This window comes from Elephas maximus, chromosome 2 (genome assembly GCF_024166365.1).
Source record: "Elephas maximus indicus isolate mEleMax1 chromosome 2, mEleMax1 primary haplotype, whole genome shotgun sequence".
Taxonomy (NCBI): domain Eukaryota; kingdom Metazoa; phylum Chordata; class Mammalia; order Proboscidea; family Elephantidae; genus Elephas; species Elephas maximus.
In genome coordinates, this window is record NC_064820.1 from 46935309 (window position 1) to 46959986 (window position 24678).

General features: G+C 40.2%; 1 protein-coding gene across 1 annotated transcript; it reads left to right on the forward strand.

Annotated features, from left to right (window-relative positions):
- The first annotated feature begins 126 nt into the window (after nt 1-126).
- CARD6 (caspase recruitment domain family member 6) lies at nt 127-24373 on the forward strand. The gene is made up of 3 exons (XM_049862915.1): nt 127-440; nt 2197-2754; nt 20174-24373. The coding sequence occupies exons 1-3, from the start codon at nt 152-154 to the stop codon at nt 22465-22467; spliced, it is 3141 nt and encodes a 1046-aa protein (XP_049718872.1). The 5' UTR covers nt 127-151; the 3' UTR covers nt 22468-24373.
- The last annotated feature ends 305 nt before the right edge of the window (nt 24374-24678 follow it).

Genomic DNA, 24678 nt, shown 5'->3' on the forward strand with positions numbered 1-24678 from the left:
CCAAACCGCCTGCTGCATCTTTCTCCCAGGGAGCCGCTGCTGGGTTGAAACCACTGAACCTTGCAGTTAGCTGCTACCACTGAACCGAGGCTCCGCCTAGCTATCAGAACCACTTCCTAATCTGCTTCCTGGTTTGCAGAAAACTGAAACAATGGCTACTGACGGTGTTCCGTCAGAGATCATAGAAAGAGAACGAAAAAAGTTACTTGAAATCCTCCAGCAAGACCCTGATACTGTCTTAGACACGTTAACCTCTCGGAGGCTGATTTCTGAAGAAGAGTACGAGATTTTGGAGAATGTTCCAGATCCCCTGAAGAAAAGTCGGAAGCTGCTAATTTTGGTACAGAAAAAGGGAGAAATGAGCTGTCTGCATTTTCTCCAGTGTTTAGGTAGTACTTTTCCAGAGTCAGCTACCATTTGGGACTTAAGTTTAAGGCACGGTAAGTTGAATTTTGAAGTTTTTCACTCTTTGAGGGGGTGAAGGGACAGATTTTCTGAAAAAAGAAAATTATCGACTCTTATTTTTGTTTTTCCCTGGGAGATAATCTTCAATGAAATATGATATCAGGGGAAAATGTCCAAATTTTAAAAAGCTGGGAACAACATAATTCATTGATTTAGGGGACTGATAACTTGTTCATACTGTCCCCAAAACTTGGCAGTTGTTTTAGTGTCAGTGCAAATTGCTCATTGTTCTGACAGCTGCACCTTGAAATACAGTTGGAAAGAGAATATGGTTAAGGATGACACCGTCCGGGGTTTGTTTACCAACGAAGTGAATTCACGGACATTAGCAGCCCCCCAGACCACATGCTGCATCTTGAAAATAGCCATTTTGAAAATAGAGGAAAAATAATTTTTAGCACACATAGATGGTGGATCAGTAATTTCACTTTCTTTTGTGATAAGAATGCCAGCTGAATCTCAGTTTTCTAGAACAATTTAGATGCTAATTCTTAAGTGTTCAAAAATATGTAGTGGCCTAGGGGATAAGGGGAGCCCTAGTGGTACAGTGGTTAAGAGCTTGGCTGCTAACCACAAGATCAGCAGTTCAAATCCGCCAGCCGCTCCTTGGAAACCCTATGGGGCAGTTCTACCCTGTTCTGTAGGGTCACTTCGTGTTGGAATTGACTTGACAGCAACGGGTTTGGTTTGGTTTAGTTTGGTTTGGGTAGGGGATAAGAGGAGTCCTGGTGGCGCACTAGTTAAACGCTGGGCTGCTAATCAAAAGGTCAGCTGTTTGAATCTCAATGGGAGAAAGATGTGTCATTCTGCTTCCCTAAAGATTTACAGCCTTGGAAACCCCGTGGGGCAGTTCTCCATCCTGTAGGGTCACTATGAGCCAGAATCGACTCAGTGGCAATGGGTTCTGTTTTGTTTATTTATTTTTTGGTTTTAGGGGATAAAGAACAGTTCTCCCGGAGTGGATTGTTTAGCACTTCTGTAGATTTACCACTAGAGGTTGATATAGCTCCTTTTCTAGTAACCTAAACAATATTCAGGATTATTTTAAGAGAAGACATTAGAGAGGCAGAGACTTGATAAAAAGGTGAATGTTGATGGACTTTAATGTAGGACAAGACTTACTTGGTTAGAAAAATAGATTTTATTATTTTTAGAACCTACTATTCCAAATTAGAGCTGTTTGCTTCCTGATTAGAAATTGAGTTCAGAGTCCATCAGCAATGGCTGCAGAAAGTTTGAATAGGTTGCGGGTCACAGAAATCCACAAGTAAACACTGTTCATCGGCTTAAAATTTTATGGTTTACTTCTTTACCTTTTGAGGTTGCTGGGAGCCCTGGTGGCATAGTGGTTAAGAGCTGGGCTGCTAACCAAAAGGTCAGCAGTTCAAATCCACCAGCTGCTCCTTGGAAACCCTGTGGGGCAGTTCTACTCTGTCCTGTAGGGTTGCCATGAGTCAGAATAGACTCATTGGCAATGGGTTTGGTTTTGGTTTGGTTTTACGGAGGACCCAAACTAGTGAGCAAGGCAAAGCGTAATCTGATTTTCTTCATCGGGAAAAAGTTCTGACAGTTGGTTTGGAGCCATGCGAGTTATGTAGGAAGTGGTAGGTATTCCTATCCTCCAGTGAAATGAAGAGGAGGGAGGATGCTTTGAGGCCTTGGAAACTCAAGTTATCAAATTTCTTTTGTTAATTTGGAAAAACACAACAAGAACTTTCTTGTCCTTTTCAGAGTTTTTAAAACATGAGACTATAGAACCTTCTCAATCTACGGGGGTAAGCAAGAATTCAGAAGATACTTTTTTCTCCGGGGAGAAACAGCCTGAGAACCCTGAGATCACAGCGTTCTTCAAAGAGAAAGGACAATTGGATTTGGAAACCTCTGAGCCTTTTGGGGACAAGAAAATTCGTGACAGGGAAACTGCTTTGTCCTCTAAGGAGGAGAATGAGAAGGTATGCAGCACACCAAAAGACACATTCTCACATTCAGTTGAGGATGTTGAATATGAAATTCCATCAACTATTGCATATTTAAGGGATGCACAGAGAGACGAGGAACCAGATGATTCATTATACCTGGGAAAAGAAGAATATCTAGGATCTGTTGGGTACTTTGAAGATGCAGAAAGCACTGTAGAAGAGGAGGACTATGACCCAGAGCAGGTTGTATACTATGGTGAAGAGGACTCTGAGAATTCAGAACCCACAGAGTTCTCTGATGATGAGCAGAGTTATGAGGAGTCGGAAACTGGCATGTTATTGGAAGAGGAGGAGAAGAAAAGTATGGAAGGTATGGGAATGATGCCAACATTTGATGTGTGTAGTTTAGTTAGGCAACAATTTCTTTTTAGACTGCCATGACATAGTGGGGAGGAGGGATGAGGGAGGATGCCATATGCCACCAGAAAAGCAGCTACTCAGAAATTTCTTGTGCCTCTTGAACCTGGCATCTGCTCAGAGGTGGGTGTTGATAGGGAGGAGCACCCAGGACCTAGGACGTGATGGACAATACAAGCAAATGTAAGTATTGATTGTCAGCTTACAGGCTTCTACAGTCATTTTCCATCATGCATATCATTTTAAGGTTACCTCTATTTTCACATTAAACCACTTTACTCATTTTAGTGCTTTAAGTTGGGCCTAAATCTTGAAGTGGAGACAATCAGAGGAATTTGTAGTGAATGGGTAAGATTCTCAAATATTGTTACTAGGCATGATCCAGTCCATATCTCGCCTTGATGAGGAAAATTTTATCAGTTTCTTAAATTAGAATACATATTTTTAATATTTTAAAACAACTTCATTGAGGAGTAGTTACATGTAATAAAATGCACCCATTTTAAGTGGGTATTTTGATGAGGTTTTAAAATTTATACATGACTACTACGACTCGATGGCACTGGGTTACCATGATCAAGATACACAACATTTCCATTTCCCTAAAAAGTTCCCCGTGTTTCTTCCTAGACGACCCCCTTACCCTCCAGCTCCTCCCATGTACAAACCGGGGTTCTAGGCAAATACTAGTCTACTTCGTACAAGTCTGTGCTGACGTATGATTTCATTTCTACTGGATAAATACCTAGAAATGGGATAGCTGGGTCATATGGAAAATGTATTTTTTAAAATAATTTATTTTTGTTGTTGAGAATATACACAGCAGAACATACACCAATAATTTCTACCTGTACAATTCAGTGACATTGATTACATTCTTTGAGTTGTGCAACCATTCTCACCCTCCTTTTCCAAGTTGTTCTTCCCCTGTTGACATAAACTCACTGCCCCCTAAGATTTCTATCTAATCTTTCAAGCTTCTGTTGTCAATTTGATCCCATATAGATAGTCCTCAAAAAAAGCATAGCTCCAGGCAGACATTCTTTACTAGTTAAGCTAAATTATTGTATGGTTTTAAGAAGACTTCAAGGGATATTTTTGGTTTAAGGTTTAAAGATTATATGAGGGCAGTGGTTTCAGGGGTTCATTCAGCCTCCATGGGTCTACAAAGTCTGGATTCCATGAGAATTTGAGATTCTGTTCTGTATTTTTCCCCGTTTGATCAGGGTTCTTCTATAGAATCTTTGCTCAGAATGTTCAGTAATGGTAGCTGGGCACCAACCAGTTCTTCTGGTCTCATGGCAAAGGAGGTAGTTATTTATGGAGGCAATTAGCCACCCATTCCATTTCTTCCTCCTATTCCTGACTCTCCTTCTTCCTCTGTTGCTCCAGGTGAATAGAGACCAATTGTGCCTTGGATGGCTTTTAAGCTTTTAAGACCCCAGGCACTATACAATGAACGAAGAGATGGAACAGAAGCCCTGAACACATTATTAGGCCAATTAACTGGGATGTCTCATGAAACCATAACCCTAAACCTCCAAACCAAGGAACGAAACCCCATGAGGTGTTTGTACATAAACAGCACCAGCAGCTACCCTCTCTTTTTTGTTGTTGTTTCTGTAAATATCTGTCATTCAACTTTTGCCATTGAATTTGAATATTTCTTAATGAAAATTGAAAATATGAAAAATACTTCACTTGAGGGGATATTGTCTGGGAAAGGAAACATCATTGAGTTCTCAATAGAGAATGGGAATGGGAAGGTAGCTACCAGGTCATTTTCAGTCCTGGAGGCTCACATCCCAGTTCTACTTAAGTTGGAAAAGAGTGATTTCTTCCTCCCGCCCATTCCCATATACCTTCCCAACACATAGTTGCTTTTAGGTTCTATTAATTTTTATTTATTTATATATTTTAGTCGTTGCATAAACCAAAACCAAACCAGTTACCATTGAGTTGATTCCAACTCATGGCAATCCCATGTGTGTCAGAGTAGAACTGTGTTCCATAGGTTTTTTTTTTTTTTAAATAATTTTTATTGTGCTTTAGGTGAAAGTTTACAAATCAAGTCAGTCTCTCACATATAAACTTATATACACCTTAGTACATACTCCCATTTACTCTCCCCCTAATAAGTCAGCCCGCTCCCTCCTTCCAATCTCTCCTTTCGTGACCATTTTGCCAGCTTCTAACCCCCTCTACCCTCCCATCTCCCCTCCAGACAGGAGATGCCAACATAGTCTCAAGTGTCCACATGGTGCAAGTAGTTCACTTCTCATCAGCATCTCTCTCCAACCCATTGTCTGGTCCAATCCATGTCTGAAGAGTTGGCTTCGGGAATGGTTCGTGTCCTGGGCAAACAGAAGGTTTGGGGACCCTGACCACCAGGGTCCTTCTAGTCTCAGTCAGACCATTAAGTCTGGTCTTTTTATGAGAATTTGGGGTCTGCATCCCACTGTTCTCCTGCTCCCTCAGGGGTTCTCTGTTGTGCTCCCTGTCAGGGCAGTCATCGGTTGTGGCTGGACACCATCTAGTTCTTCTGGTCTCAGGATGATGTAGACTCTAGTTCATGTAGCCCTATCTGTCTGTTGGGCTCATAATTACCTTGTGAGCTTGGTGTTCTTCATTCTTCTTTGATCCAGGTGAGTTGAGACTCATTGATGCATCTTAGATGGCCGCTTGCTAGCATTTAAGACCCCAGACACCACACTTCAAAGTGGCATGCAGAATGTTTTCTTAATAGATTTTATTTTGCAAATTCACTTAGATGTCCCCTGAAGCCATAGTCCCCAAACCCCTGCTCCTGCTTTGCTGACCTTCAAAGCATTCTGTTTATTCAGGAAACTTCTTTGCTTCGGGTTTAGTCCAGTTGTGTTGACCTCCCCTGTATTGAGTGTTGTCCTTCCCTTCACCTAAAGTAGGCCTTATCTACTATCTAATCAGTAAGTAACCCTCTCCCACCCTCCCTCCCTCCCCCCTCCCCTAACCACAAAAGAATGTGTTCTTCTCAGTTTAAACTATTTCTCAAGATCTTTTTTTTATAATAGTGGTCTTATACAATATTTGTCCTTTTGCAGCTGACTAATTTCACTCAGCATAATGCCTTCCAGGTTCCCCCATGTTATGAAATGTTTCACAGATTCCTCAATGTTCTTTATTGCTGCATAGTATTCCATTGTGTGAATATGCCATAATTTATTTATCCATTCATCCGCTGATGGACACCTTGGTTGCTTCCAGCTTTTTGCTGTTGTAAACAGTGCTGCAATAAACATGGGTGTGCATATATCTTTTCTTGTAAAGGCTCTTATTTCTCTAGGATATGTTCCGAGGAGTGGGATTGCTGGGTTGCATGGTAGTTCTATTTCTAGCTTTTTAAGGAAACACCAAATCAATTTCCAAAGTGGTTGTACTATTTTACATTCCCACCAGCAGTGTATAAGTATTCCCCTCTCTCCAACATTTATTATTTTGTGTTTTTTGGATTAATGTTGGAGTGAGATGAAATCTCATTGTAGTTTTAATTTGCATTTCTCTAATGGCTAATGATCGAGAGCATTTCCTCATGTATCTGTTAGCCACCTGAATGTCTTCTTTAGTGAAGTGCCTGTTCATATCCTTTGCCCAACTTTTAATTGGGTTGTTTGTCTTTTTGTGGTTGTGTTTTCACAGAATCATGTAGATATTAGAGATCAGGCACTGGTCAGAGATGTCATAGCTGAAAATTTTTTCCCAGTCTGAAGGTGGTCTTTTTACCCTTTTGGTGAAGTCTTTGGATGAGCATAGGTGTTTGATTTTTAGGAGCTCCCAGTTATCTGGTTTCTCTTCGTCATTTTTAGTAATGTTTTGTATTCTGTTCGTGCCTTGTATTAGTGCTTCTAACAATGTCCCTGTTTTTTCTTCCATGATCTTTATCGTTTTAGACTTTATGTTTAGATCTTTGATCCATTTGGAGTTAGTTTTGTGCATGGTGTGAGGTATGGGTCCTGTTTCTTTTTTTTGCAAATGGATATCCAGTTATGCCAGCATCATTTGTTAAAAAGACTATCTTTTCCCCAATTAACTGACACTAAGCCTTTGTTAAATATCAGCTGCTCATATGTGGATGGATTTATGTCTGAGTTCTAAATTCTGTTCCGTTGGTCTATGTGTCTGTTGTACCAGTACCAGGCTGTTTTGACTACTGTGGCTGTATAATATGTTCTAAAATCAGGTAGAGTGAGGCCTCCCACTTCGTTCTTCTTTTTCAGTAATACTTTACTTATCGGGAGCTTCTTTCCCTTCCATATGAAGTTGGTGATTTGTTTCTCCATCACATTAAAAAATGTCATTGGAATTTGGATCGGAAGTGCATTGTATATATAGATGTCTTTTGGTAGAATAGACATTTTTATAATGTTAAGTCTTCCTATCCATGAGCAAAGTGTGTTTTTCCACTTATGTAGGTCTCTTTTAGTTTCTTGCAGTAGCACCTTGTAGTTTTCTTTGTATAGGTCTTTTACATCTTTAGTAAGATTTATTCCTAAGTATTTTATCTTCTTTGGGGGCTAGCGTGAATGGTATTGATTTGGTGATTTCCTCTTCAATGTTCTTTTTGTTGATGTAGAGGAATCCAACTGATTTTTGTGTTTACCTTGTAACCTGAAACCCTGCTGAACTCTTCTATTAGTTTCAGTAGTTTTCTTGAGGATTCCTTAGGGTTTTCTGTGTATAAGATCATGTTGTCTGCAAATAGAGATAATTTTACTTCTTCCTTGCCAATCTGGATGCCCTTTATTTCTTTGTCTAGCCTAATTGCTCTGGCTAGAACTTCCAGCACAATGTTGAATAAGAGCAGTCATAAAGGGCACTCTTGTCTGGTTCCCGTTCTCAAGGGAAATGCTTTCAGACTCTCTCCATTTAGGGTGATGTTGGCTGTTGGCTTTGTATAGGTGCCCTTTATTATCTTCAGGAATTTTCCTTCTATTCCTATTTTGCTGAGAGTTTTTATCATGCATGGGTGTTGGACTTTGTCAAATGCCTTTTCTGCATCAATTGATAAGATCATGTGGTTTTTGTCTTTTGTTTTACTTTCGTGGTGGATTACATTAATTGTTTTTCTAATATTGAAGCAACCTTGCATACTAAAAAAACCTGGAGTAAATCCCACTTGGTCATGGTGAATTATTTTTTTGATATGTTGTTGAATTCTATTGGCTAGAATTTTGTTGAGGATTTTTGCATCTATGTTCATGAGGGATATAGGTCTGTAATTTTCTTTTTTTGTGGTGTCTACCTGGTTTTGGTATCAGGGATATGGTGGCTTCATAGAATGAGTTAGGTAGTATTCCATCCTTTTGTATGCTTTGAAATACCTTTAGTAGTAGTGGTGTTAACTCTTCTCTGAAAGTTTGGTAGAACTCTGCAGTGAAGCCATCCGGGCCAGGGTTTTTTTTTGTTGGGAGTTTTGTGATTGCCTTTTCAGTCTCTTTTTTTGTTATGCGTCTATTTAGTTTTTCTATTTCTGATTGTGTTAGTTTAGATAGGTAGTGTGTTTCTAGGAATTCATCCATTTCTTCTGGGTTTTCAAATTTGTTAGAGTAGAATTTTTTGTAGTAATCTGATATGATTCTTTTAATTTTAATTGGGTCTGTTGTGATATGGCCCATTTCATTTCTTATTCGGGTTATTCGTTTCCTTTCCTGTATTTCTTTAGTCAGTCTGGCCAGTGGTTTATCAATTTTGTTGATTTTTTCAAAGAACCAGCTTTTGGTTTTGTTAATTCTTTCAATTGTTTTTCTCTGCTCTAATTCATTTAATTCTGCTCTAATTTTTATTATTTGTTTTCTTCTGGTGCCTGATGGATTCTTTTGTTGCTTGCTTTCTATTTGTTAAGTTGTAGGACAGTGCTCTGATTTTGGCTCTTTCTTCTTTATATATGTGTGCATTTATTGATATAAATTGACCTCTGAGCACTGCTTTCGTTGTGTCCCAGAGGTTTTGATAGGAAGTGTTTTCAGTCTCATTGCATTCTATGAATTTCTTTATTCCCTCTGTAATGTCTTCTATAACCTTGTCTTTTTTGAGTAGGGTGTTGTTCAGTTTCCAAGTGTTTGATTTCTTTTCCCTGATTTTTCTGTTGTTTATTTCTACCTTTATGGCCTTATGGTCTGAGAAGATGCTTTGTAATACTTCAGTGTTTTGGATTCTGCAAAGATTTGTTTTATGACTTAATATGTGATCTATTCTAGAGAATGTTCCATGTGCACCAGAAAAAAAAGTTTACTTTGCAGCTGTTGGGTGGAGTGTTCTGTATAAGTCTATGAGATCAAGTTGGTTGATAGTAGCAATTAGATCTTCCGTGTCTCTGTTGAGCTTCTTACTGGAAGTCCTATCCTTCACCAAAAGTGATGTGTTGAAGTCTCCTACTATAATTGTGGAGGTGTCTATCTTTCTTTTCAATTCTGTTAAAGTTTGTTTTATGTATCTTGTAGCCCTGTCATTGGGTGCATAAATATTTTATATGGTTATATCTTCCTGGTAAATTGTCCCTTTAATCATTATGTAGTGTCCTTCTTTATCCTTGTGGTGGGTTTAACTTTAAAGTCTACTTTGTCAGAAATTAATATTGCCACTCCTGCTCTTTTTTGATTGTTGTTTGCTTGATATGTTTTTTCCATCCTTTGAGTTTTAGTTTATTTGTGTCTCTCAGTCAAAGGTGTGTCTCTTGTAGGCAGCATATAGACGGATCTTGTTTTTTAATCCAGTCTGCAACTCTGTCTCTTTATTGGTGCATTTAGTCCATTTGCATTCAGCATAATTATAGATAAGTATGAGTTTAGTGCTGTCATTTTGATGCAGTTTTTTGTGTGTTTTGTTGTTGACAATTTCATTTTTCCACTTACTTTTTTGTGCTGAGAAGTTTTTCTTTGTAAATTGTGTTCCTCAGTTTCATAGTAGTAGAATTTATTTTTGCTGAGTCGTTATGTTTATCTTGGTTTTTATTTTGAAGTATGGAATTGTTAGACCTCTTTGTGGTTACCTTAATATTTACCCCTATTTTTCTAAGTAAAACCCTAACTTTTATCATCCTATATCGCCTTGTTTTCCTCTCCATATGGAAGATCTATGCCTCCTGTATTTAGTCCCTCTTTTTTGATTATTGTAATCTTTTACATAATGACTTCAATGATTCCCTGTTTTGAGCATTTTTTTCTTGTTTAAATTAATCTTAATTTGTTTTTGTGATTTCCCTATTTGAGTTGATATCAGGATGTTCTGTTCTGTGACCTTGTGTTGTGTTGGTATCTGATATTATTGATTTTCTGACCAAACAATTTCCTTTAGTAATTCTTGCAGCTTTGGTTTGGTTTTTGCAAATTCTCTAAGCTTGTGTTTTCCTGTAAATGCATTAATTTCACCTTCATATTTGAGGGAGAGTTTTGCTGGATATATGATTCTTGGCTGGCAGTTTTTCTCCTTCAGTGCTCTATATATGTCATTCCATTGCCTTCTTGACTGCATGGTTTCTGCCGAGTAGTCTGAACTTATTGATTCTCCTTTGTAGGTGACTTTTTGTTTATCCCTGGCTGCTTTTGAAATTTTCTCTTTTATCTTTGGTTTTGGCAAGTTTGATGATAATATGCCCTGGTGATTTTCTTTTGGGATCTATCTTATATGGTGTTCGATGAGCACCTTGGATAGATACCTTCGATCTTTCATGATGCCAGGGAAGTTTTCTGCCAACAGATCTCCAACTATTCTATCTGTATTTTCTGTTATCCCTCCCTATTTGGGAACTCCAATCACCCGCAAATTATTCTCCTTGATAGAGTCCCACATGATTCTTAGGGTTTCTTCATTTTTTTTTAATTCTTTTATCTGATTTTTCTTCAACTATATTGTTGTCAATTGCCTTATCCTCTAACTCCCCCACTCTGCATTCCAATTCCTTGATTCTGCTCCTCTGACTTCCTATGGAGTTGTCTAATTCTGTAATTTTATTGTTAATCTTTTAGAATTCTGAATGCTGTCTCGCTATGGATTCTTGCAGCTTATTAATTTTTCCACTGTGTTCTTGAATAATCTTTTTGATTTCTTCAACTGCTTTATCAGTGTGTTCCTTGTTTTTAAGATTGCCTTATTTCATTTCTGAGGTCATTCCTGATGTCTTGAAGTATTCTGTATATTAGTTTTTTATATTCTACATCTGGCAATTCCAGGATTGTATCTTCATTTGGGAAAGATTTTGATTCTTTAATTTGGGGATTTGTAAAAGCAATCATGGTCTGCTTCTTTATGTGATTTGATATTGACTGCTGTCTCTGAGCCATCTATAAGATATTGTAATGATTTATTTTATATTTGCTCACTGAGTCTTATCTTCTTGTTTTGTTTTGTTTCAATATATCCAGATGGGCTACTAGATTGCACTATCTTGATTGTTGTAGCCTTTGAATCACTTATGTCCTATTACTAGCTGGTTTGAGCTGTTACCAGATATATGAGCCTATGAGTCCATTCACTATTCTTGAATAGAATCAGCTTAGGTGTGCTGATTGTGGGTCACCTCTAGTGTGGTGTAGGCTGTAACCTATTTACTTAGAGGAGTAGTGGTGATGGTTGTATGCACCAGATTCTAGTAGTGGCAGGGGGTCACACTCTGAGGGGGGCAGGATGCTGACAGCCTTCCCCCACTTGCCAGTGAGGTAGGAGTGTCTCTATTCCCAGAGCACTTTGGTGGGTGGGCTCTGCTGCTGTACCTTAGGCACCCAGTGCTTGTACCTCTAAAGATTGGTAGGCGTCACTATTCTCAGACCACTTTAGCAGGTGGCTAGGTGGTGTGGGTGGAGCTTTAGCCCTCAGTTCCCTGCTGTGGATCAGTGAGGGCTCTGTTTAATAGGTAGAGAGGTATCAGACCTCCAAAACTTGTCTTTCCACTGCTTTGTTGAAACAATTACAGTCAGATCTCTATCAGAATTGCCTTTGCATTTCAATAGCCACCTGGTTCCCTGTAGGAATGAAAGCCAGAGACTGTGGACCTCTTTTGCTTGGCTGGAGCTGGTTCTGTATTATACCAGTTTTGGGAAGTCAGGGAAGGATTTTTCTCTCCCGGATTGTTAATTGCTGCTTCTCTCAGGCCAGGAGAATGGGTTAGGAAAAAAAAACAAAAACAAAAACACAGAGCACTTCACTCCCTGGCCCAGGAAATTCCAATGTTAATGAAGCCTCCGGGGGCAGGGAGGGGAGGGATCAGATAGATAGGAGAGAGTGGCAATATAGACAAAGTTACTTATCTTGTTTGGTGAAGACTGTTTTATCTGAGATTCTAGAGGGGTGTGCAGCCTGTGTGCGCTGGCTGGATCGAGATTGCCCCCGAGGGTCAGGCCTGCATCCTGTGCTTGCGCCACCTCAGGAAGCCAATATCATTTCCTCCGCTCCTAGTCCAAAGCCCAGCACCAAGGTTTTCTGGCTGGGACGCTGCACTCCAGACTCCCCATGATTTCTCCTCCTGTCTGCCACGTCAGTGTGCAGCCTGCGTGTGCTGGCTGGGTTTCCGGCCGAGGTTACCCCAGGGGGTTAGGCCTGCCTCCCGTGCTTGCGCCATCTCTGGAAGCCGTGATCTGCTCCTCTGCAGTTAGTCCAAAGCCTAGCACCAAGGTTTTCTGACTGGGACGCTGGCTTCAGGCTCTGAAAACAGTCGCTGCTTCCCCATGGGTTCTCGTTCTCTTGTCAGCTGCATCAGTGTGCAGTCTGCTTACGCTGGCTGAGTCTCTGCTGAGGTTACTCCAGGGGGTTACGGGTCAGGGCTGCGTCCCATGCTTGCCCCATACCAGTAAGCTGCGATCAGCCCTACCACTCTGGGCCAGGGAATCACGAGAGCTCAAAGCCGTGGCGGGGATGCTGGTTCCAGAAGCAGTCACTGCTTCACCGCGTGGCTTTTTGCTCCCCTGTCACTGAAGTCGACTCCTTAGTTCTGTGTTTGATGGTCAGGGTTCGTAGATTGTCATGTATATGATCGATTCACTTGTTTTTCCAGGTCTTTGTTGCAAGAGGGATCCGCGGTAGCTTCAGCCTAGTCAGGCATCTTGGCCTTGCCTCCTCCATAGGGTTTTCAGTGGCTGATTTTTCTGATGTAGATTGCCAGGACTTTCTTCTGTGGCACCTCTGAGTAGACTCACTGCCAACCTTTCTGTTAACAGCCAAGTGTTTAACCGTTTACGCAACTTAGGGATGCTAGTTGTTGCATAGAATTAAATTAATTAGTTCCTTGCATAGTATCATCATTGGTCTTCAAAAAGACCCTTTTATTTACCTATTCTTTTTTTTTTTCCCTCTCTTCACCATTCCTACTCACCTTAACCCATAGGTAACATTATTATATTATTATGTATGCCTAAACGGTATTGTTTTGTTTTCCTGAATTTTTTATGTTATTTATTGCCACGATAATGCTGCATAACAAACTGGCTCAAAATTCTTTTCCTTGAAACAATGAGAACTTATTATTGTTTATGTGTCTGTGGTTTGGTTAGTTCTGGTCTCTGAGCTCACTTCATGTATCTGTGGTCAGCTGCTAGTTGGGTAGGAAGCTTTTCTGATCCTGACCGGGCTCTCTCACATGTCTGGGGACTGTAGACTAGTCTTTTATCTTTTAGCAGGCTAGTCAGGGGTTGTTCACAGCCTAGATGGGGTGCGTTCTTATGGCAAGAGCAAAGGAGTGAGAGAGAGAGGGAGAAAAGAGAGTAGAAGTAGTCACGGCCTTTTGAGATTGAAGCTCAGAATTATCATGTTATCACTTCTGTCACATTCTGTTGGCCAAAGTTAGTCACAGAGCAACCCAGATTCAAGGTTTGGAGAAATATAGCCTACCTCTTATAAAGTATCATTGCAAAGGATATGGATATCAAGAAGCCATTAATTGGGGCTATTATTGCCATCAATCTAATACCTTTAGCAAAAGAGGTTGTCATGGATTGAATTGTGTCCCCCCAAAAATATGTGTTAACTTGGTTAGGCCATGATTCCCAGTATTGTGTGGTTGTCCTCCATTTTATGATTGTAGTTTTATGTTAAGAGGATTAGGGTTGGAGTGTAACACCACCCTTACCCAGGTTGCATCCCTGATCCAATGTAAAGGGAGTTTCCCTGGGGTGTGGCCTGCACCACCTTTTATCTCTCAAGAGATAAAAAGGCAAGAGAAGAAAGCAGAGAGTTGGGGACCTCATACTACCGAGAAAGCAATGCCAGGAGCAAAGCACGTCCTTTGGACCCAGGGTTCCTATGCAAAGAAGCGCCTAGTCCAGGGGAAGATTGATGAGAATGCCGACAGAAAGAGAAAGCCTTCCGCTGGAGCTGACACCCTGAATTTGGACTTTCAGCTACTAGACTGTGAGAAAATAAATTTCTCTTTGTTGAAGCCATCCACTTGTGGCATTTCTGTTATAGCAGCACTAGATGACTAAGACAGAGGTCAAGGAAAGTCTTAATAATAGTTATGGCTTGTAATCTAAATCTGATGGCTACCAATCCCCTCTAGTTGACTGGAGACATGTGGCTGTCCTCTATCTCTTTCCTGAGTGATATTTGTCTTTGCAAGTGGCTGTTGTTATTAGGTGCTATCAAGTCAGTTCTGACTTATAGAGACCCTATGGGCAACAGAACCAAACACTGCCCGGTCCTGCACCACCCTCACAATTGTTATGCTTGAGTCTATTGTCGCAGCCAGTGTGTCAGTCCATCTTGTTGAGGGTCTTCCTCTTTTTTGCTGACCCTCTGCTTTACCAAGCATGATGTCCTTCTCCAGGGACAGATCACTCCTGATAACATGTCCAAAGTACATGAGATGAAGTCTCGCCATCCTTGCTTCTAAGGAGCAGTCTGGCTGTACTTCTTCCTAGGCAGATTTGTTGGTTCTTTTGGCAGTCCATGGTATATTTGATGCTTGACGCTGACACCGTAATTCAAAAGTGTCCATTCTTTGGTCTTCCTTATTCATTGTCCAGCTTTTGCATTCATATTAGTCGATTGGAAACACCATGGTTTAGGTCAGGCTAAACTTAGTCATTAAAGTGACATCTTTACTTTTTAACAATGGGCAGATTTGCCCAATGAAATGTGTTTTTTGATTTCTTGACTGCTGCTTCCATGGGTGTTAATTATAGATTGAAGTAAAATGAAATCCTTGACAACTTCGATCTTTTCTCCATTTATCATATCGGTCCAGTTATGAGGATTTTTGTTTTCTTTACGTTGAGGTGTAATCCACACTGAAGGCTGTGATCTTTTTTTTTTTTTTTATTATTTTACTTTAGGTGAAGGTTTACAGAGCAAACTAGTTTCTCATTAAGCAGTTAGTACACATATTGTTTTATGACATTGGTTAACAACCCCACGATATGTCAACACTCTCCGTCTTCTACCTTGGGTTCCATATTACCAGTTTTCCTGTCCCTTCTTGGCTTCCAGTCCTTATCCCTGGGCTGGTGTGCCCCTTTAGTCTTGTTTTGTTTTATGGGCCAGTCTAATCTTTGGTTGAAGGGTGAACCTTGGGAGTAACTTCATTACTGAGCCAAAAGGGTGTTTAGGGGCCACACTCTCCAGTTTCTCCAGTCTCTGTCAGGCCAGTAAGTCTGGTCTTTTTTTGTGAGTTAGAGTTTTGTTCTACATTTTTCTCCAGCACTGTCTGGGACCTTCTATTGCGGTCCCTGTCAGAGCAGTCAGTGGTGGTAGCCTGGCACCATCTAGTTGTACTGGGCTCAGTCTGGTGGAGGCCATGGTAGATGTGGTTCATTAGTCCTTTGGACTAATCTTTCCCTTGTATGTTTAGTTTTCTTCATTCTCCCTTGCTCCCGAAGGGTCAAGACCAGTGGAGTATTGTAGATGACCATTCTCAGGCTTTTAAGACCCCAGACGCTACTTACCAAAGTAGAACATGGAACATTTTCTTTATAAACTATGTTATGCCAATTGATCTAGATGTTCCCTGAGACCACGGTCCCCATAGTGAAGACTGTGGTCTTCGATATTCATCAGTAAGTGCTTCAAGCTCCCTTCACTTTCAGCAAGCAAGGTTATGTCATCTGCATATTCCAGGTTGTTAATGAGTCTTTCTCCAATCCTGATGCCCCATCTTTCGTATAGTCCAGCTTCTCAGATTATTTCCCAAGTATGCAGAGTCAATAAGTATAGTGAAAACCTGACACACACCTTTCCTGACTTTAAACCGCACAGTGTCCCCATGTTCTGTTTCCTGTTTGAATGACTGCCTCTTGATGTATCTACAGGTTCCTCAAGAGCACAAATAAGTGTTCTGGAATTCCCATTCTTTGCAATGGTAACTGAAAAAAAAAAAAAGTCCAAATGCATCTGACTCAAAGGAAAAGGGTCTTCATCCTTTTTGTCATGTTAAATTTCATCCCATAAAATAGTCACAGTGTCCAATCAAAGCCTCAGGAAGACTTACAACGTTGCCTTGTATACTCTTTGCTGTAGAAGGCCAACTTGTATAGACTGTATCAATCAACTCCATTCCCCTCCAGCTTGTAGTTGGGTTCAGCAAACTACGTGTATTTACTATTCGTATTTACCCATATATTACCATTTCTTTCTGAAGATCCAAGTTTCCATTTGATGTTATTTGCCTTCAGCCTGAAGAACTTTATTATTTTTTGTAGTGCAGGTATGCTGGTGTTAAATCCTCTTAGATTTTGTTTATCGAAAATATATTTATTGTGTCTTCATTCTAGAAGGATATTTTTCCTGAGTACATAATTCTGGACTGGCATTTTTTTTTTTTTTTGCCTTCAGCACTTTTTTGATGCCATTCCTTGACTGTTGGCTTCCATTTTTTCTAGAGATAAGTCTTTAGTCATTTTATCATTCTTCCTCTGTAAGTATCATGCCATTTTTCTCAGATTATCCTCAAGATTTTTTTTTATTGATTTTTTTCAGCAGTTTGACTGATGCGTCTAGATGTGGTTTTCTCTGTTTTTGTCCTCTTCAGGATTTGCAGAGCTTCTTGAATCTGTAACTTTTAATAATCAAATTTGGAAAAAATTTAGCCCTTATTTTAGTCAAAAAAAAGTTTTTGTTTTTTTTTCTGCATTTGCTCTCCCCTCTCTTTCTGAAACCCCCATTACATGTACGCTAGACTTTTTGATATTCCTCCATAGGTTTCTGAGGCTCTGTTCATTTTTTTATTAATTTTTTTCTCTCTGTTCTTCAGATTGGAACATTTCTGTTGATCTACCTTTAAGTGTAGTGACTCATCTGTCATCTCCAATCTGCTGTTAAGCCCATCTTGTGAGTTTCAAAAAATTCAGATATTGTGTTTTTAACTTATAGAATTTCTATTTTATTCCTTTTTATGCTTTCTATTTCTCTTCTGTGAATTCTTATTTAGTTACTTATTATGGACCTATTTTCTTTCACATTCTTGAGAATAGTTAAAGGAAAAAAAAACAGTTGCTGTTGAGTCGACTCCAACTCATGGTGACCCCATGTGGGTCAGAGTAGAACTGTACTTTATAGGGTTTTCAAGGACTGATTTTTCAGAAGTAGACTACTAAAGCTTCTTCTGAGGTAACTTTGGGACACTTGAACCTCCAGTCTTTCAATCAGCAGTTAAGCACTTTAACCATTTGCACCACTTGGGAATTCAGTTATCTCATCAGCACTAACATCTGGCCTAGACTGTGTGGGTGTTGATTTCTGTGCTGAAGGAGCAGGGGATGGTCATCCTAAAGCAAGGTAGAGGATGGGCAAGAGGAGAACTTAAAAGTTTCCCTGCAACTTATATTCTCACTGCCTCACCTGGGAACCCTTCATGTTAGCTGCCAATTCCCCTTTACCTTCTTACTCTAGCATATATTTCAGTTTAAGTACCTTTTCCACCACCCAAGAGTTCCTTATAGTTACTTTTGTTAATTCCTGAAATCCATCTAACAACAACTTTCACTTGTATAGATTCTTCTAGGCCATTTTTAGAGGGGGATCCAAGCAGCTCCTGCTAGCTTGCCACAACTAGGATCCATTGTGATCCTCTTTCTTCACTAATTCCCATCTTATTCCCAAGATGTGGCTAGAAAATATACTGAAAGTTGGGATATCAGGAAAAATGAGGGGTAGCGTGTAAATTCTGAGAAGACTTTCATGGAAATCAAATCTTTAGTTTCTCCAAAATTTCGCAAGAGATAAAATTCAGAAAGAAATCAGTATTAACCTAGAGAATTCCTCATATGTGTATACAATGAGACACTGACAAAATTTTTCATCCCTCCATAAAAGGATTGTTGTTGTTAGGTGCTATCAAGTCGGTTCTGACTGATAATGACCATATGTGTAACAGAACAAAACACTCCTCGGTCCTGTGCCATCCTCACAATTTTTGCTATGTTTTAGTCCATTGTGGCAGCCACTGTTGTCAATCCATCTCGTTGCAAGTCTTCTTCTTTTTCACTGACCCTCTACTTTTCCAAGCATGATATCCTTCTCCAGGGACTGGTCCCTCCTGATAACATGTCCAAAGTACGTGAGATGAAGTCTCTCCATTCTCACTTCTAAGAAGCATTCTGGCTGTAGTTCTTCAAAGATGGATTTATTCATTCTTCTGGCAGTCCATGGTATATGCAATATTTTTCATCAACACTATAATTCAAAGGCATCAATTCTTCAGTCTTTCTTATTTGTTGTTCACTTTTTGCATGCATATGAGGCATATGAGTGTGGGTCAGGTGTACATTAGTCCTCAAAGTGACTTCTTTGAGTTTTAACACTTTAAAGAAGTCTTTTGCAGCAGATTTTCCTGATGCAATATGTCGTTTGATTTTTTGACTGGTGCTTCCATAGGTGTTGATTGTAGATCCAAGTAAAATGAAATCCTTGACAACTTCAGTCTTTTCTCTGTTTATCATAATCCTGCATATTGGTCCAGTTGTGAGGATTTTTGTTTTCTTTATATTGAGGGGTAATCCATACTGAAGGCTGTAGTCTTTGATCTTCTTCAGTAAGTGCTTCAAGTTCTCTTCACTTTCAGCAAGCAAGCTTGTGTCATCTGCAAATTGCAGGTTGTTAATGAGCCTTCCTCCAATCCTGATGCCCTGTTCTTCATATAGTCCAGTTTCTCATATTATTTGCTCCGCATACAGATTGAGTAAATATGGTGAAAGGATGTAACCCTGAGACACATCTTTTCTGATTTTAAACCATGGAGTGTCCCCTTGTTCTGTTCAAACAACTTACTCTTGGTCTGTGTACGGGTTCCTTATGAGCAGAATTAAGTGTTCTGGGGTTCTCATGCTTCACAGTGTTATCCATAATTTTTTATGATTCTCATAGTTGAATGCCTTTGCATAGTCAATAAAACACAGGTAAGCATCTTTCTGGAATTCTCTGCTTTCAGACAAGACCCCTCCGACATTACATTAGCAAAAAAAAAAAAAGGAGAAACCTAAATGATCATCAACAGGCAATGGTTAAATAAATAATGGCCCATCCAAACCATGGAATACCATGCAATGGATAAAATTATATATAGAGAGTGTCATGGATTGAATTGTGTCCCCCCAAAATATGTGTCAACTTGGCTAGGCCATGATTCCCAGTATTGTGTGGTCGTCCTCTATTTTGTGATTGAAATTTTATATTAAAGAGGATTAGGGTGGGATTGTAACACTCTTACTAAGATCATGTCTTGATCCCATGTAAAGGGAGTTTCCCTGGGGTGTGGCCTGCACCACCTTTTATCTCTCAAGAGATTAAAAGAAAAGGGAAGTGAGCAGAGGGGGGGACCTCATACCACCAAAGAAGCAGTGCCAGGAGCAGAGTGCGTCCTTTGGACTCCAGGTTCCTGCATGGAGAATCTCATAGTCCAGGGTAAGATTGATGACAAGGACCTCCCTCCAGAGCCGACAGAGAAAGCCTTCCCCTGGAGCTGACGCCCTGAGTTTGGCGTCAATAAGCCTATTAGACTGTGAGAAAATAAATTTCCATTTGTTAAAGCCATCCACTTGTGGTATTTGTTATAGCAACACTAGATGACTAAGACAGAAACTTAGAAGAATTTGCTAGAAATACCATTTAGTGAAAAGAGGTTGAAGGGGTCATGTGTTTAGTATGATATCATTTATGTAAAAATAAAATCACATTCATTATATATGTATACACATGTATGTTTGTAGAAAAGGGATGGGAAGCAAACATCCATATTGACATATCTCTTAGAAGTGAAGTGGGATTGGCAGGATGATGAAAGTTCTTGGACTTTGAGTTTATTTGTATTGCTTGGTCTTTTTGCAATGAGAAGATCAATTACATATCTAATTTTAAAAGTCTTTGAGGAAAGCTTAGAGTCCAAACATGGCATTCACTGAGTATCTTTTTTCCAACAGAAAGAAAAAAAGTGTTTAAAGACGTCCTGTCATGTCTGAACATGGATAGGAGCAGAAAGCTTCTGCCAGATTTTGTTAAACAGTTTTCCTTAGACCGAGGATACACATGGACACCTGAAACTCCTGGAGATTTAGCTTGGAATTTCCTGATGAAAGTTCAAGCACTGGATTTGACAGCCAGAGATTCGATTCTCAGGCACAAGTTTCCAAGCGAGGACAGGAATGGGGAATTGCTAACTGAAATGGAGAATTTGGAACTTAGAGACAAACAGACCATTAACCCCTTTGATGTCCTTTGTGCTGCCATGCTTTGTTCAGACAGCTCTTTGCAATGCGAAGTCATGTCAAACATGTATCGATGCCAGTTTGCTCTTCCCCTGCTACTGCCTGATGCAGAAAACAACAAAATCATCTTCATGCTGGGGGCTATGAAGAACATTGTGAAGAAGCAGTCAGCCCAGTCCTCAGGAGGACCTGCTGAGGATACAGAAAAGTTTCTGGCTCACATCAAGATGCCTGTCATCTCTTTTGTTCGTTTAGGATACTGTAGCTTCTCCAAGTCCAAAATCCTCAACGCACTGCTCAGGCCTGCCCAGGTGAAATCGCACAAAATCTTTCTTCATCAGGATTCGCCTGCTTTGGTGCTTCCCCGGCAAATCTCTGATGGCCTGGTTGAGATAACTTGGTGTTTTCCTGATGGCGATGATCTAAAGGAAAACGTTAGTTTTTTTCAAAAGCCTGTTGCTGTGGCCAACCTTCGTGGAGACCTAGAATGTTTTTGCGTGCAATTTGGTTTTTTGATGGAAGTTTCCTCAGCTGTGTTTTTTTTCACCGACTACGTAGGTGAGAAGGAATGGAGCCTGCTAAGGTTTTTAGGAGAAGCTGCACTTGAAAAATGCTACTTTGTCCTCAGTCCGCAGGCCAGGGAAAGTGAAGAGGCTCAGATTTTTCAGAGGATCCTGGAATTGAAGCCATCACAGCTACTGTTTTTAGAAGGCGAGGAAGCTGGGGATAGAGGGAAGGACATGCAGTGCCTTCAAGCTGCCCTCCAGGAAGTGATGTGCTCTTCACTCAGATGTGTGTCCATGAAAGACATGGCCCCCCTGGCCAGGGAATTGGGGATTCAGGTAGACCAAGACTGTGAGAACACTCAAGGAATTCAGGTTTCCCCTAGTGAAAACATGGCTGGAACAGCTAAAAGTAAGGGACAACAAAGACATAGTCAGCCAAAAACCCCAGCTCAGATGTCTACAAGAGATACTGGGGTTATATGTGCAGTCAGCCAGAATCCTCAGAATAGCTACTCCACCTCAGTTTTCAGGTCTCTTCCACAAAACTCCTGGCCTTTACCATCCAGGATTGGAGGTAGCTTTAACCAGGCTTCCTTGAAATCCTCCTGGCTTATAGGCCACCCCTTTTGGCCAGAGCAGAGGCCTAAGTGTTTCCGTCCTTTCACCTTTCATAACACAAGGGCTCATAGTCGAGGTAAGAGTTTTGGTTTTCAATACTTCCAACCCCAGAGGTTTTATTCGGATAAAACATTCATGAAATTTTCAGGAACCACTGGGGGATGTCACTGGAATGGAATGTTTGGGAGACAACCAAGACCTATCTCTCAGCATGCACAGGCCTGGCCTGAAAGACCAGAAACAATGGGAGCTTTTGGAAAGTCTGGGGCAGTGATCTCTCAGGTAGGTCACTTCCATTCCCTGGGCTTACAGCCAACAGGAAGAGTTGGAAAGCCACAACCTGGGCCAGCCTGTGCTCAGGGAGCACAGCTAGCTGCAGCAACGGAAAAAGTAATGAGAACATCCCACATAAAAGATCCTCGTCATCAAGCCTTTCAAGCAGCAGGAACCACACGAAAGCCCATTAGACCGTCCTGTGGGCAAAGTGCCCAGCAGAAGACACAGAGTAGGCCTTCAAATCCAGCTTTCCAAACACAACCGTATCCCATGTCCACTAGCAAACTTTCACCCAGCTCTCAGTCCAAATCTAATCAGCCCAAGCACTCCCAGCCTCAACCGTCCCAACCTGTGTTCTCTCAACCCAAACCCACTCGAATAAAACCAACTCAGCCCCAGCCCTCCCAACCTAAAGCCCACCAGTCCACACCCACTCAGCCCAAACCTTCCCAACCTAATACTCCCCAGTCCAAACGCACTCAGCCTAAGTGCTCCCAGTCTAAGTCCTCTCAGCCCAGACCATCTCAGCCTAAGTCATCCTGGGCCAGTCCTTCACAGGCCAAGGTATACTACCCAAAAGCAGGTTCCAAAAAGGTAGGGAAGCATTAAAGTGCTTATGCCAGGAACCTATGAAACCTAGCCTTTACCCAGGTCATTCCTATCATGTAGTAACCTAAAGAGTTTCAGTAATGGTAAAAGACTACTGTCCTCAGCATGACACAGACAAAAAGATATGCAAAGCCTGACTGAATATCGTTAAAATACTTCTGAGAAGTATTTTAACTGACAGGGATAATATGAAGAAATTAAGAATAGAGTCAAGCAGTAAATAAATTAGTTCAATCCAACTTTGAGTATGAGGTAATGTGTAAGCCGAATCCACCGATGAGGGCTGTGAGACAACCTCATATGGAGGAGAATGGATTTAAAGGAGCCCTGGTGGTGCAGTGGTTGAGAGCTCAGCTGCTAACCAAAGGGTCGGCAGTTTGAATCCATAAATGGTCCTTAGAAACACTATGGGGCAGTTCTACTCTGTGCTGTAGGGTCTCTGTGAGTAGGACGACTCAATGACAATGCATTTGGTCTATGTTTGGTTTAGTTGCTAAGGAGTCACTGGGTAGTGGAAATGGTCAACTATTCAACTAGTAGCCTAAAGGCTGGTGGTTCAAACCCACTCAGTGGCATCTTGGAAGGCAGATCTGGCAATCTGCTTCTGAAAAGTCAACAGCCTTGCAAAGCCTATGGAGCAGTTCTCTGCACGTATGGGGTTGCCATGAGTTCTAATCGGCGTGATGGCAACTAACAATAGTTGCAGAGTGACCATAAAACAGGGCTCAAATGGCCACAGCATTGCAGGAAAAATTGCCCTAGATGTTTGCTGCTCTAGAGGCACCCTGGTCAAAAGCTTCTGGTCCAACATCAGCCTGCTGAACGGATAACCCTGCTATTTGGGAATAGTTAAATCAGGTTTCTTGGTATAACCCCTTGCTGTTGAGTCAATTCTGACTCATAGCGACCCTATAGGACAGAGTAGAACTGCCCAATAAAGTGTCTAAGGAGCAGCTGGTAGATTCAAACTGTCAACCTTTTGGTTAGCAGCCAAGCTGTTGAACAATTTTGCCACCAGGGCTCCATAGCGTTTCCAAGGAGGGTCTGGTAGACTTGAACTGCCGACATTTTGGTTAGCGGTCATAACTCGCAGTAGCTCTTAACCACCATGCAATTTGCTTAAATGATAAAACTCTGTGACATAAAATGATGAACTAAAAACCAGTAAAATTAATTTGTTTGTATTAAAATATTTGTAATATTTAAGAAATTTGGTTTATTAGAGGATCTAAAATATTAGCCTTATGATTCAAATTTAAAATGTATAACTGAGTTTTAAATTTTAGAGTTTGCAATTTTTTGAAGTTGAAAGGATTAAGATAAGTTTACAAAGTTTGAAAAGGTATTGAAATGTTTAAGAACTTAAGGTTCACTGAATTTGTAATTTTAACTTATTCATTATTCTAAGTATTTGGGTAAGTTCTGCTAATTGGAAGCATTAGCTTAAGCTAATATATTAAATTTGTAAACACCATTTAAAATACAGTCATTCCTCTGTAAACACGGGGGACCGGTTCCAGCAACCCCCGCAGGTACCAAAACTTGAAGATGCTCAAGTCCCTTATATAAAATGGCATAGTATTTGCATATAACCTATGCAGTCTTCCTGTATACTTTAAATTGTCTCTAGATTACTTATAATACCTAATACAATGTAAAAGCTATGTAAATAGTTGTTATATGGTATTGTTTAGAGAACAATGACAAGAAAAAGAAGTCTTTTTTTTTAAATGTTTTTCATCTGAGGTTGGTTGAATCCAAAGATGTGAAATTTAATTAACTAGACTTGTAAATGACACCAAATATTAGTAAAAGATTCCTTTAAAGGTAGATGTTAAAGTTCACTAGATTTGTAAATAAGATAATATGATTTGTTACTGAATTTAAAAACCCTGATTTTTGAATTTGAAACTTTAATAAAATTGCTATTAATTTCAAATGCTAAAACATTTGAATTTTTTTTCTGGGTTAAAAAAAACTCTTTTTGTTTAAAAAAAAAATCCTTTCAGGGACACCCAAGAAAAATCATACTGACAAATGCATGAGAAATGATCTTTGAAAAGAAATAATCTCTGAGAACATTTTCATACTACATAGGTATCCTTTGTTTGTTTTTTCATGTATTAAATAATCAATATTGAGTGTTTACAAGGTGCTGAATCTCTCAGAAGGTTGTAAGAGTGAAGAAAGAGAGGAGCATTCATGTGAAAT